At 46.1% G+C, this 12912-nt stretch overlaps 4 protein-coding genes across 4 annotated transcripts; 2 read left to right on the plus strand and 2 right to left on the minus strand.

The window, feature by feature from the left end:
- Positions 1 to 530: 530 nt before the first annotated feature.
- Positions 531 to 2981, minus strand: N7478_009765 (putative GTPase activating protein (Gyp3); the record flags this gene model as incomplete). The annotated part of the gene is made up of 1 exon (XM_056925979.1): positions 531 to 2981. The coding sequence occupies one exon, from the start codon at positions 2979 to 2981 to the stop codon at positions 531 to 533; it is 2451 nt and encodes an 816-aa protein (XP_056775349.1).
- Positions 2982 to 6722: 3741 nt separating this feature from the next.
- On the plus strand, positions 6723 to 8540 carry N7478_009766 (uncharacterized protein; the record flags this gene model as incomplete). The annotated part of the gene is made up of 2 exons (XM_056925980.1): positions 6723 to 7885; positions 7949 to 8540. The coding sequence occupies 2 exons, from the start codon at positions 6723 to 6725 to the stop codon at positions 8538 to 8540; spliced, it is 1755 nt and encodes a 584-aa protein (XP_056775350.1).
- Positions 8541 to 8828: 288 nt separating this feature from the next.
- Positions 8829 to 9525, minus strand: N7478_009767 (putative ubiquitin conjugating enzyme (UbcB); the record flags this gene model as incomplete). The annotated part of the gene is made up of 3 exons (XM_056925981.1): positions 8829 to 9149; positions 9320 to 9436; positions 9499 to 9525. The coding sequence occupies 3 exons, from the start codon at positions 9523 to 9525 to the stop codon at positions 8829 to 8831; spliced, it is 465 nt and encodes a 154-aa protein (XP_056775351.1).
- Positions 9526 to 12461: 2936 nt separating this feature from the next.
- N7478_009768 (uncharacterized protein) lies at positions 12462 to 12878 on the plus strand (the record flags this gene model as incomplete). The annotated part of the gene is made up of 2 exons (XM_056925982.1): positions 12462 to 12557; positions 12789 to 12878. 2 exons carry the CDS (start codon positions 12462 to 12464, stop codon positions 12876 to 12878), a joined length of 186 nt encoding a protein of 61 aa, XP_056775352.1.
- Between the last annotated feature and the right edge of the window lie 34 nt (positions 12879 to 12912).

The raw sequence follows: 12912 nt of genomic DNA on the forward strand, positions 1-12912 counted from the left end.
TCGGTCAATGATCGGCCTGGTAGGGCTCAGGACCCTTTGGAACTTTCAGTAGTGTCAAACCCAATTTTCAGTGCCAAGATTCAAGAAAAGATGCCTGCTTGGCTCCAATGAAGCGATTTAAATGATTTGTGAGGGGATAATTCAAAATTGCATGCTTTCTATGTACAAAATAAGATATGATGATGCCATGTGTATTCCAATATGCCATGCATGATGCGACTATGATTTTATGCTGTTTCCATCGCGACGCCAAAAAGAAAATGCAAGGAGATCCAAAACCAAGTTTGTGTTTGTAGTGCCTTGCCAAACAAGCAAGACAAGGATGATTATGATTATGGGAATTAGTGCACAAGGCCCAATGAGTTCCTATTGGCCTATGCGGGTTGTCTGGTTTTGTCCTGCAGATAGTACAACAAACAAGTGCTTGGCAAGGACCGACAAAGAAAATACCCCACTTGATGCTGGGTGGATAGTGGATAGGTAGTGGATAATGTAAAGGGAATCAACAAGCGGGAGTTCAAGATCGACGCTTATCGAAATGCATGTTGTTTGAGATGGCGCCAGGAACCGACGACTCGGTTCTCAAGGATAGGGTTGGCGTTCCGCCGACGAACAGGAAAATCATCGGTCGCCGGCTTGAGCTCGCCTTTGCTAAAAGCAACTGACCGTCGCAGCTTCTCTTGGCGAACGGCAGTGCGTCTTGCAGCTCTGAGTTCCTCGATTCGGCCCTGCCCCACTCGGTGCTTTCGCAGAAAGCAATCTTCCAGCAAGTGATTGACATCGAGGATTTTCTTGGGAACGGTTTGCACCACCTGGAAGACTTCCATTGGATCGGAAACTCCCAAGATATCCCGTTCGCATGTTTTGAAGATAGCGAGTGACACACGAAAGAATGTTTTGGAGCCTTCATAGAAGAAAATGTCCCAGACTCGCAGAGTGGTTTCCAGGGGAAGTGTTCCAATAAAGACAGACATGAGCCAATTTGTTAGACCCAAAGTGATATCTGGTAGCCGGGAATTGACCGTGAGAGCAGGAAGTTTCCCACGGCCAGAAGGTGTTCCTTCCATACTGGCTATTTTGGTGTAGACTGCGGGCATCGTATCCCTAAGTAGTACCATGAGGATCCAGAGATCTATGTTGGCGCCTTCCAAGCTGATTTCGTGGGTACCAGGTAGATACGTTGAAGTCACAATGTGCAACATCCAGAACGCTTTCTCTTCAGGAAGGAAAAGAAGAAACATTCCAGTGATGAAGTTAAGCGACTGAGTGTACCCGACTTTGGGATTATGGAGGGCAAAGGCGTAAAGGACTCGGCGCAGAGACTGGATCATTTGGGTCTCTGTCACTCCAGCCGCTTGAGTGTTAATGTTTCCAGACTTCTCAGCAGCATCGACAGACTCAGGTTTAAAGTGAAGATTGTCAGGGAATGTCCGATGAAGATCACGTTCAATGTGTTCTTTGTCATCATTGCTTGGTGAAGCCATGACTTTCGCAACCAGTTCATCATAGAGGCCAACGTTGCGGTTCAGGTGCTCGTACCCGCCGGCATACCAGAACCATGCTGCCCCTCGATACTCGGGGGGTATTCCTTTTCGGACGAAGCGCTTGACCTTGGAAGTCTGTGCAGGAAATGTTGAAGGGTTGGTGGTTGGAAGCCCATGTTCCTCAAGCAGGGTATGCCACTTGATTCTTCGATGAGCTGTGTAATTTGAATATGGACCTTTCCAAGCCTCATATTGCTCCTTGGTAACGTACTGGGTTGCTTTACGAAACCCATAGTCGTCCCTGGTGTCACTGCCAGCATTGAGGGGCGGAGGAACAGGACCTGGAATGAAAATTTTGGATTGTTGCCGCTGATGAACGGATTGAAGGTTTGATGTTTGAACTACTTGGGTTGGTTCAGGCTGTAAATTTTGGAGTAGTAGTGGTTCGGGCTGAGGAGAAGGGGGCGAGAGACCAGGAAGTGAAGATGAAGATGGAGATTCGGGTAGAGCGGGTGGAATGGGAATAGGTTCTGCGGCGGGAGGTTCATCGACTGCAGAATCGACACCGATCGTTTCTGACCAGATTCGTGATGGGAGGGAAGGGATGGGGGGAATATCTTCCACCATCGGCTTCGGGGGTGGTATTCCTTCAAGATGCATATCTCGTGAGGGAGGAGGGGTGATTGAGGGTGCTTTGCTGTCTGCTCGAGATCTAGGGGAGCCAGGTTCCTCAGTGACATCGCTGAAGCCGTCAAGATACATCGAAATCGCGTCTTCAACACTCATGCCCCCGTCGATGCTACAAGGGGCGTCTGGCGTGTCTGGGGAAAGATCGGTAACGGAGCTACTCTTGGTAAGGACGCTGCTTCGTTCTGTGCCACTATTTTGCTCAATGCTGGATCGAGAGGTCATGGCAGAGTTCATACTCGTTCGAAGAGTGTTATCGTCCGCGGGTCCGTTAGTTGGAAAACGCGGCAATGGCAAGCCGTGTGCTGTACGCTCTGGGCGGCGGTCTGGGGATTCTTGCGTTTTGGGCCGTCTGCCATTCAATCTTGACGTGGACATGGATATGCGGAGACCAACCCTGGCTGGCGGCGCCTTGCGATGGGGTGGTCGGTCCGGTTCGTTATCGCGTGGGTAGTATCTTGGAGGTTGACGTTCAGGTGAAGGAGGGAAAGGATGATGTCCAACAGATCGCTTTGCTCTCCAATCTTCTCCGTTGTCCTGCGGGGATCCTGCCCGAAGAGACATTGGAAGCCATGGTCGGTCGTCTGGGACACTGTGGGCTACAGGGGGGACGGGAGACCGTGAACGCGCGCGATAATATGAATTTGGGGTACGCGGTGAAGAGATCGGCGTCGACTCTGCGGTTCGTGGAGGGCAGGGATCGATTCTCAGAGGGTCCAATTGAGGCGGGTGAGCGATCTTTCGGCGACCGCGTAAATCAGATTCACCCAAGAGTGGCGGGTATCTCGAGCTTCCATTTTCTGTGACCATGGCCACGATCTAGCAAGGCGAACCAGTTGGACATTTGTTTTCGCGACGGAAGAGAATGAGAAAATCGGCTATTTAGCCCTGGTCGAAAGCAGGTTGGTTGAATTCGGCGTGATGGAGATGTCGGGCGCGTGTAATGCGTGTGCGTCTGTATGTGTATGGGTGGTACTCAACGGGCGGGCGAAAAGAAATGAAGACAAAGAAATTCAACGAAAGGATGAGCAACAGGTTGCTCTTTTTGGATATAGGAGGGGGACTTCCCACAAACGAATGATTGATGCGAAACAAAGACAAAAAAAAAGAAAACAACCAACGACCTGCCAGAGGAGTGGAATGAGAGGGAACAGACGATGATTTTGAGACAAAAATCAACAGAACCTCTATCGGGATTAGCGTCACATGACGTCGCTGGCAAGGGCGTTTCAAGTTTTGTTTTTAGAGAAAAGTCACACATAAATTAATATAAAATTAAGAAAATAAAATTAATATTCTAATCAGTCCGTTGTCTTGTCAATCAGACTCGTCTCCGGGGAACAAGCCATGTTTCTGGGGATACGAGCTGTATGCTTTGGCTAGTCGAGCTGTAAGGTCCTTCTATTGTTCTTTCTCCATGCACCACGGGAAGGGTCTAGCCGACCACGGAAGCGTCGTCGATCAGGGACTTGGAGAGACGACGGGAGTCACGGAAGTCACCCGGCCTTTGGGGGTTTGGTTCCCCTGACAAACCTCAATCCCGCTACTTGAACCTTGCAACCAAGATTGAAATTCCCCCCAATTATCTTCTAATCATGCATACTGTACATTGTAGTACAGTTGTGATCACATTTTCCCATTCTTTTGGCTTGGACCTTGCAAGATGGAATGTTGCCCAGGTGAATGTGTGCCCCAACATAATTGACCAGCTAGCTTCATAGTTGTCCAGAATCCCCTGGAATTCGAGCCTAGAACGACCTTCTTTCCTCAAGGGTCATATATACCACGAAATTTCAAGTTTTATTCCTTTGGTCTTATTCTCCATCTATTCTCGTTTGAACTCATCTAATCAACTCAAGTTAATATTTGATATAATAAGCTGGTGGATCAAGCTTTCTCCCAAAAGGCCAAACGAGAATTTGGCGGCGCGACCTACACATTCTACTTGTCCAACTTGAATGAACACATTGAATTCCGCTTGTTGAGCTTTAAACTTCTGATTTTGTATCCAACCGGAGCCCCCGCAGTCTCCCTCAAATTCTACAATCGATGCTTGAAATCTTCCGAAAATAGACCTATCAACCCTGGAACAATAAGAACAATGCCCTTCATGTCCCCAGCATACCGAATCATGAAACAGTCTAATCAAAATTGTGACCCATCGATTGCACAGTCCACTCGTTTCCGCAAAAAAACCAAACTTGCAACGTCTTCCACTCTTTTAAACTTTCTCCGCATTATCAAAATCGACCTGTCACGGTCGGCTAATCGAAATGGACACCGCTTATCGCACGCAATAACTTGAAGATGTTTTCATCTTGCCATGTACGTCAAGACACATGGTAAATCTGGTATGCATGCCGACTTATCTTCTGATAGCTCTCAAGTCTTGTGGAGTGATGAATCGATTTGATGCAATCATGCCGCGTTGGTTGTGTATGCAGTCAGAAACCAGCTGATTGATAATTCATCGCGACATCACAATCTAAATACACTCAGTCTGCCTGATCATTGTGATTCCGGTGTTTTCTCAGTATTCGGGATTCTGAATTGACAATATTGAAATTGTGTTCCACCTAAATTTGAGTTAATCTCGAATCCGATAGTACTAGTATATACTATCTATCGTCTCCCGAGGTCCAGAGCCGCATCTACCGCACTATACCCCAATCCCGTAAACTTAAGAAACAGTATTCACATCAGGACCCCCTTCATGTCTTTAATTATTGATTAAACTAGGTATTTAGCCACAAGAAAGACCAATAAATTTACGTTGTCTTCCCATTATGATAGAATGCCCCCAAAAAGCTGTTGGGGCAGGTGTGGAGTCTTCCACGAAGGATTCATGACAGGATCCCAAATTGGGAAGCTGTGCATAATTTGTGCGTTTGAAGGATCGGAGAATTTGATTGCCGGGATATGCTTTCAAGGCTGTCCATGTGTGAAATTTCTCAATATTTGGGCTACCGGTCTTATCGCCTGGTGGACATCGGGATGCAATACTTTAACTTTTAAATAAGCTCTTTCCAAGGATTAGTTGAGGCTTGGATGGCTTAGAAGTATATCACTATCGACCTAGTCGGAAAATTTCCTTGCATCAAAAGAGAGGTATAGTATAATCTCAAGCTGAACAGGATAAGGCCATGGAGAGAGATGTGCATGTACATGGGTCTATCACAAGCAGCGCACACGGGATACTATCATCGGCAGATCGACAGGTATCGTACCTTATATAGCTTGGGATATAATTTTCAAAAGAAAGATAGCCCTTCAGAAGTGGTCATAGTATTGTATGCAGGTAATATTTTCAGCTTTAAAAGAGCAAGGAATTCAACTATTAGTAGATACTGATGGTGTACATCGCACATCGTACTACACACTCTATGTAACTCTATAGGTAGCCGGGCGTTATTCAAAATATACGAGGATCCGAAGGATTTAGAAAATATGTATCTATTTTTACAATTTGGGATTTTCTCTAAAAGTAAGGAAAATGAATAAATAAAACCAACAGAAAGACGGGCTGATCTCCATTTCGCTAAGTATAAAAAGCTGTCGCTAAGCCACGTAGACGGGAGGATTAGAGATGAATCGGCAACGAGAGGGGCCATTCCGGGGATAAAGAGCCAAGTTTGATTAATTTCCATTCCCTCTATTCAGAAAAGTGCGCAAAACCAACAGAGCCTCGTGCTAAATTGGTACACTGGAGTTCCTGAGGTCCTGATCTATAAGCTCCTACCAATCATTTTGGATTGCCCCGTTTAATTGCCCCACAGCCAAGGCGCAGCAGTGGGAGCCCTACTCAAAAGACCACCCCGTTCTTTCTTTCTAGTTATAGTTTTTTCTTAGTATCGTTAAAATAAACAAGTCAGGCATTTTTGAATCCCATTAGTCGTTGGGCATCCCTCTGGAAGCCTTGCACCCGAAGAAGTACCGTATCTGTAATATCTTAAGACTCGCATATCACCCACGAATGTTTACGTTCCGCGTCTTCGTACATTCATCATGGCCCCCAAAAGGCCCAATTTCGGGCCCAAAGTACTTTCCATCTCCCCAGTATGGATACTGGTTACTCTTATTTTGGCCATCATATTAGCTGTTGGCCATTATGCGTTTTTTCAACATTTGAATGGACGGCTTGTGCATGCTGAATCGAATTCAACATCTCACGCGACATCCTTCCACATTTCAGATCAACAGCTGAATACATCCATTGGTATCCTTTTTGCAATGCTGGTCAAGGGGTTTCTAGGGGCATCGATGACGGCTGCTTTCGATCAATGCGCATGGAGGGAATTAACATCAGGGCGAAGGGTGAAAATAAGATTGATCGATGACTTGTTCGTTGTGCTCAGAAATGGATTCATGATCCTAAATTTTCAACTATGGCGGCAATATTCTTTGGCCATGCTTCTTGGCACGATAATCTGGCTTCTTCCTATTGCTTCAATAATTACACCCGGCACATTGAATGTTTCATTGGCAGCAACGAGTTCTTCTTTGTTTACGCGCGTTCCACGGATCGACTTTACCAGTATGAAATTCGTGAATATGCAATCGCAAAATGTCAGCGGAGAGACCAAACGTGACATAACTGTTGTGTCAGGCCTTTATGTTGAAGAAACATACATGGGTCCATCTTTCGAGGCCGACAGTGTTGTGAGCAGCAGTGCTACGCAGGGCAAAGTGCTTTCCGTTGATTCCTTAGCCGTGAATGCATCTTGGGAACTAGATTTCCATGGCCCAGCCATCAGCTGCTCTACCGTCAATCTGACACTCGAAACTGCTATTACAGATGATGTTGTATCTGCCATTAATGCATCAGCTTCCCTTGCTTCCGGCACATCGGGGCGATCTATGGCTGCATATGGTTTTCTCTCATGGGTACCATACGACTCCTCCCTGAATGGATCGCAACCATTTTATGGAGTCAACAAATGGTCCTCAACTACACCGACTCCACGATACTCCTATATCGGACCCACAACAGGATCACGCAAAACGAATTATTCGACTCATGGAGATGTTTCTTGGTCAAATTCATCGCCATCCCCGCTGTCCTTCTTTGTCGCAACTTTTCCTCATATGCAGGACTCAAGTTACAAAGACGCAAGCTTAATGTGGCGTACAGCCTTGGATCCAAATATTATACAGTGCGCTTTATACAATGCTTCGTACGATGTCGATTTCACTGTCGAAAATGGCATGACAGGGGCTCATATCACGAAAAGGAAGCTTCTGAATAGTATCGAGTACATGGACATAATCAGAGTGAAAGCTAGTAGCAGCACTGGCTCGGATGACGAAATCGAAGACGAAATAAGATCATACCGAGCACTTTACGAGTCTCTTTCGTATCAAGCGGTGATGGAAAGCTTCTCACGTTTGCTTGTTGGCTCAATCACTGGAGAATTCAACCAGCAGAATTCCACAGATACGTCCTCGGACAGTGGACCAAATGCTCTCAAACCGAACATGACAAACTTAAATACGGAAAGTAGTGTCATGTTAACGGCATTATCCAACGCGAAGGAACTGGTTCTCATCAAGGCATCAAGCAACCAGGTAGACGCCCGAGATAGTTTCGCGACTAGCTGGTTGAAAAATTCGATCGATAAAGAGGCCTCCAACAACGCATCTCTTTCAATAATGGAAGCCTTAGAAGAGATGTTTCAAAACACGACTCTTTCCCTCATGACCTCTCCAAATTTCCAGTAAGTCTCCCCTCCGAGTCCTATTCTAGACACCAGCTAACATCTGCTTGTCCTACTTGACAGACCGAATTACTCTCTACCATCATCGCCAGGGAACATCTCTGTAACTATTTCTTCATATGAGACTGTCTATACCTATTCGAGGGCTATATTTTGGACTGCATACGGCGTTGCCATTGGTGTCACCCTTATGGGAGTTGCTTTAGGCTTATACGTCTACGAGGTCAACCACGGCTCATATATCACAAACTTCTCGACTGTCTTGCGTGTCATTCAAAACGCTAATATCGGAATTCCATTGCAAGCAGAGGACTGTAGTGGTAAGGAGCCTATTCCAGGGTTAATAGCCAATGCAACGATTTCTTTCGCTCAAGGCAACCGACGAGAGGATGCGTTTGAGCAGACTCGAGATGCTACAGTCATTAATGACGACCCACCACCCTACATATCCATCAGGGGTTTGCGTGATGATGCTCACTACTCTGAAGATCATGATAATGACACCGAGGAGGGGGGACATGGGGAACTTCAACTTGAAAATCATGATGCTGAAATGGGAGAAACCCACGAACCTGTTTCTCCGCTTTCAAGCTGGGGAGCTACAACCATGTCAAGGGTTTCATCACTAGACCGTCAAATTGGACATCATTTTTAGCTTGCATATACCCATTTGAATTTACGATATAATGCCAAATTTTTATCAGTACCACAGAGAGGAACCAATAAATTAGAAAAGAAAACATTCATCTAGCAAAAAGCATCATTTAGCGATCATTTTATTCGATATATCCAGTACTAGCCCGTAAGGTCCTAGCTTTGCAGTCATTACATAGCCTATGGGCAAAGAAGCACGGCAGCAAATCATGTGTCCATGCCCTCGGAATAATATGCAGTAGATTCAGATTGGCAGCGTCAAGTCATTATGCGTAGCTGAAAAATTCCTCTATGCAGGGGTAGCATGCTTGTGAGTCCATTCCCGTGCAATTTCCTCATATCGCTTCTTGTCGTTCTTGTATTGTTCTGCAATCCGGCCCTCGACCGCGTCATCGGGCATAGGCTCCGCGAGCAGCTGGCGGGCGAATTCTAGTACCGCACTGAGTTTCGAGCTGGGTTTCCATTCGTCTGCTCGCAGCATGCCGAGACACATGCTTCCTTTTTCGTCATTTGTGATGTTCGGATGGTATATCTTTGTCGCGAAGGAGACGGTAGGGGGTTTGAAGGGGTATCCGGTGGGGAGGGAGAGCTTGACTAGGAATTTTCCGTTCTGTATGAGGCAATTATTAGCAGGCTTTTCGTGGAATTGTATGGTGCAAGGTATCCGATTCCTCTGCGGCGGTCATCGTTTCTTGACAGGGTATGTTTCGCTCAATAGACGGTGGGGGGCCTTTGGTGCATGGTATCACAAGAACTATGTATTGGGAAGATGTTACTGACCTCATAAGGCGATCCTTCAGGGCCATCCATGTAGACCTTCCATTCGAATAGGTTCGCCTCGTCGGCTAGTTCGACGATAATGCCTTCTGGGGGCGAGGCTGTGAGCTCAGCAAGTTCCTAGATAAGCCAGAGACATCTCAGCGAGTCACAATATATAGCGACGGGTTCAAGAGCCAAACCTTTGCGATGCGCTTCTGGCTGCCCATGATGTCGAACCTGTCGCAGGGCGCGTGACAACTGCGGGGTGTTCTTGGTGGCAGTGAGAATTCGAGGGGCTCCAAGTAGGCCTGGAGAGAGGAGAATAATATGTGAGACAATTATTCAGCCACGCATTAAATTTCGAGTGCCGCAGTGTGAATGAAGTAGCTTGTCGGCAAAGCTCAAAGCTACGGGATTTGGAATAGTTGGGTGGGGTGCGCAAAGACGTCAGTCAGTATCGCCGGCCCGCAAGGTCACCCACCCACTCATTTGCCCCCAAAGTATTGGGTCTAGTCGGTGGCTGAGTTTCTAGCGATTACAAAATATAAGACACGTCTGAAGTTTCTTATAAATTGGTAGGAATATTCATCAATCTTTGTTTTTGACCACCATGTAATCCAATTCACGATTTCTATCAACTTTATACCGATTATTCTCGCTGCAGCATAACCATCAAGCCCATCATTCCCAATAGAACAGTCTTTAACCAGGGATGTTCCGATAACATGATTGTAACATAGCCTACCATGGGGATGTATCCTCGGACAGATCCAACAATATCAGCGTCTCTGTCTAGAAGGTCTTGACCTCTCGCATATACTAAATAGATCAATCGTTAGCGCCGCATTCTTGTAATATGAATAAAGCGAGGTTGCACAAACATTCGACATCGTCTGCAAGATTGTTGTCGCCCTTTGAAACAAGAGAAAAATATGTTAGCCTCTTTGGCCCTAGATATCGAAGGCTTAAGACGTCTGGCCGTACCTTAGTTAGAAGCATGTGGGTGTTCGGTGTGGTGTCCCTGTATCAACAGATCCTAAATTAGCAGCCGAACGGCCATTGGGTAGGAACAATCTTTTCTAGAATCCGCATACACTGTAATCTCCCTCACTTTGTTCGAGGCGTCTATTTCGGGGAAGGTTCGGACGACACGATGCACAATACTAGTCAAGGTTAGCTAGGGAACGTATTCGAGGTGGTATGGGCGGTTCGTACGGAATATCTTTTCCTCTCACATTGTATCTGTTCCTAGTCAGTATTTCGAATTTCTGCATGAACCGTCGATATTTCACTCACACTACCACCTCACCAACTTCGGCGCGAGGGCTGCGGTTCCAGAGCTAAACACATATTAGCCATCGGGTTGTAATCCAGAAATTGCCTAGACAAGCTCACAAAGAGTAAGTCACCACGTTGGAAGGCAGGCTCCATAGAGCCTGAAAGGACAACAACGATCGGGCTGCTACTCGCAGAGAAGATAGAAAGGGACTTCCATAGCATGAAAGCAGTTGAAAGAACGCTAAACGCCGTCAGCGGGTGATATGGGAAGATCGCGTGAAGGTGGAGAGTTACAGTGCGAAATTCAGGACCTGTGCTATTGTCTGGCGAACATTTGTGGCACCGGATGAGAGGGCGGACAGCATGGTGGGCGATGTTCGTGGCGCGAGGTGAAGAAGGGAGCTCCGAGAGAGTTGTTTCGAGGTGATATGAATGAGCGCAGGTAGCTGTTGATAAAAACTGAGATTGATACAGTTAGCTCCTATTAATTAAGCATAGCGTGGTCCAGCGACGACTCACTAGGCCCAGCAGTGCTGGTTTGAATGGCTTGTTGTTTACCAGGGTTGCGGAGCTGATCATTGATTGCGGAGATGTGGCCTCCTCGCTATCTCGCTCGCCGCCTTGGCGGCCGCCCTACATTGGACGCGCGACATACACCATTTGTTGTTGGGTATAGATTAAAGAACACTATTTTCCAACAAACCATATGGAAATAGCTGAGATAAGTTGCTTGGCAGAATACTCGTACTGAAATACTTCAATGTGAGAAAAGAAAATGACAATAGGCTCAAGTGCTGCTTTACAGTATCATAGACCTGCTGCATAACGCCAAGATATTGAAACTGATGACCTCGAAAATGATTGTATTAATTCAGATAGATCTCTAAGATACTAGCTTGAAGCATTCCAAGGTTTGAAGCCTGCATATTAAACCTCACATTTAAAAATAAAAAAACTGGCAGGAAGATACTGTAGGTTTCAATGTATTGGAGAAATAACTACCCAAGGGTGGATCTAGTACATGTATACTTAATGAACCAGCCCTGATTTAGAAGCTTCTGTCATGTATAAAGTTTTCGCGAACTGTGTGCTCATGTGTACATACCGAAGACTGGATCTCGGGATTAGACACTGGCAGTAACCTTGATTTGTCCACTTTTAAATCTTCACATATCCTCCCTCTCGTTGTTACTGACGGCTATTCAACAAGCTCGTTGGACGGCTCATGGGCCGCGTCACGAACATGGCCACGATGTGGTATGTTAATTACGAAGCTTATCCTGGTATCTTCATAATACAGTTTATACTCCATCCTGACATCATTTTTTGCGGCTATTAATATATCATTGGCCCACCTTACCATTTGAGATATCAGTCCCACAAGAAAACAGCTGCGCGGGCCCCTTCGTTTCAAACGGAATGTGAATATGCTTTGTAGCACCAACCACCCCTTGAAAGTATTCTCCCATATCGTCACGTGTATCATTGAATATTGAATTTATCATATGGGCAAACGAGGAGTAGCCGCTTAGGGAAGAGATCATGGTGGAACAGGAGGATAGGTAAGTGGCTTGCTAGCCTGCAGGTTGCCATTCTTCAGGGCCCAATTTGAAGACCCTCCTAACCCCGGGTTATTGTAGATCAAGACTAGATCGTTGGATCTTCTGCATATCTCAAGGAGGAGTATGTCATTCTTCGGAAAGGAGGCTTTCCTCCCCCTGTGGGTCACCGCACCAATACTTTAACAGACATAGAAGTACACGTGCACTCTAGAATTTGAACCTTGAGGTAAGTGAAAAATTTCCGACCCCTCTGCACTGTTTAAAACATTGGTATGGAGCTTCAACATATCGCGAAATAGACAGACCCTATCCAACGGCCTAAAATGGAGTCAAGTTCGGTTTCTACAGCCAATGAGCCCAAGGTCTCGCATAAGGGATTGCAAGACCATTATCTCGAGCTCACCCCAGATGGAAATGCTGTACGTTGGGGACGAGATAATCCCAAGTATCCACGAAATTGGTCTTTGTTACGAAAAATCTACGATACGACAACAATATGTGCATTGGATCTTTTCATGTTCGTTCCCTTTCTCCATCAAAGAAAGAAGTCATATTGGCTAACATTCTCCCACAGAACAGCCAGCAGCACTGCAGGAGTAAGTGAACTCAAATAGCTGTCTGTGAGACATAGTCGACTAATTAAAGTGTAGGCGGCTGCAGCATCAGAGGCAAAGCATGAATACCGTCTTAATCAAACTCTCGCAACCTTCTGTTTCGTGACAACGTATGTAAACTGGTAGCCCTATTTGAACTTTTCTGACCAAGCTGCAGATT

The sequence above is a fragment of the Penicillium angulare genome (assembly GCF_028827245.1).
Source record: "Penicillium angulare strain IBT 27051 chromosome Unknown utg000007l_segment0_segment0, whole genome shotgun sequence".
NCBI classification, from domain to species: domain Eukaryota; kingdom Fungi; phylum Ascomycota; class Eurotiomycetes; order Eurotiales; family Aspergillaceae; genus Penicillium; species Penicillium angulare.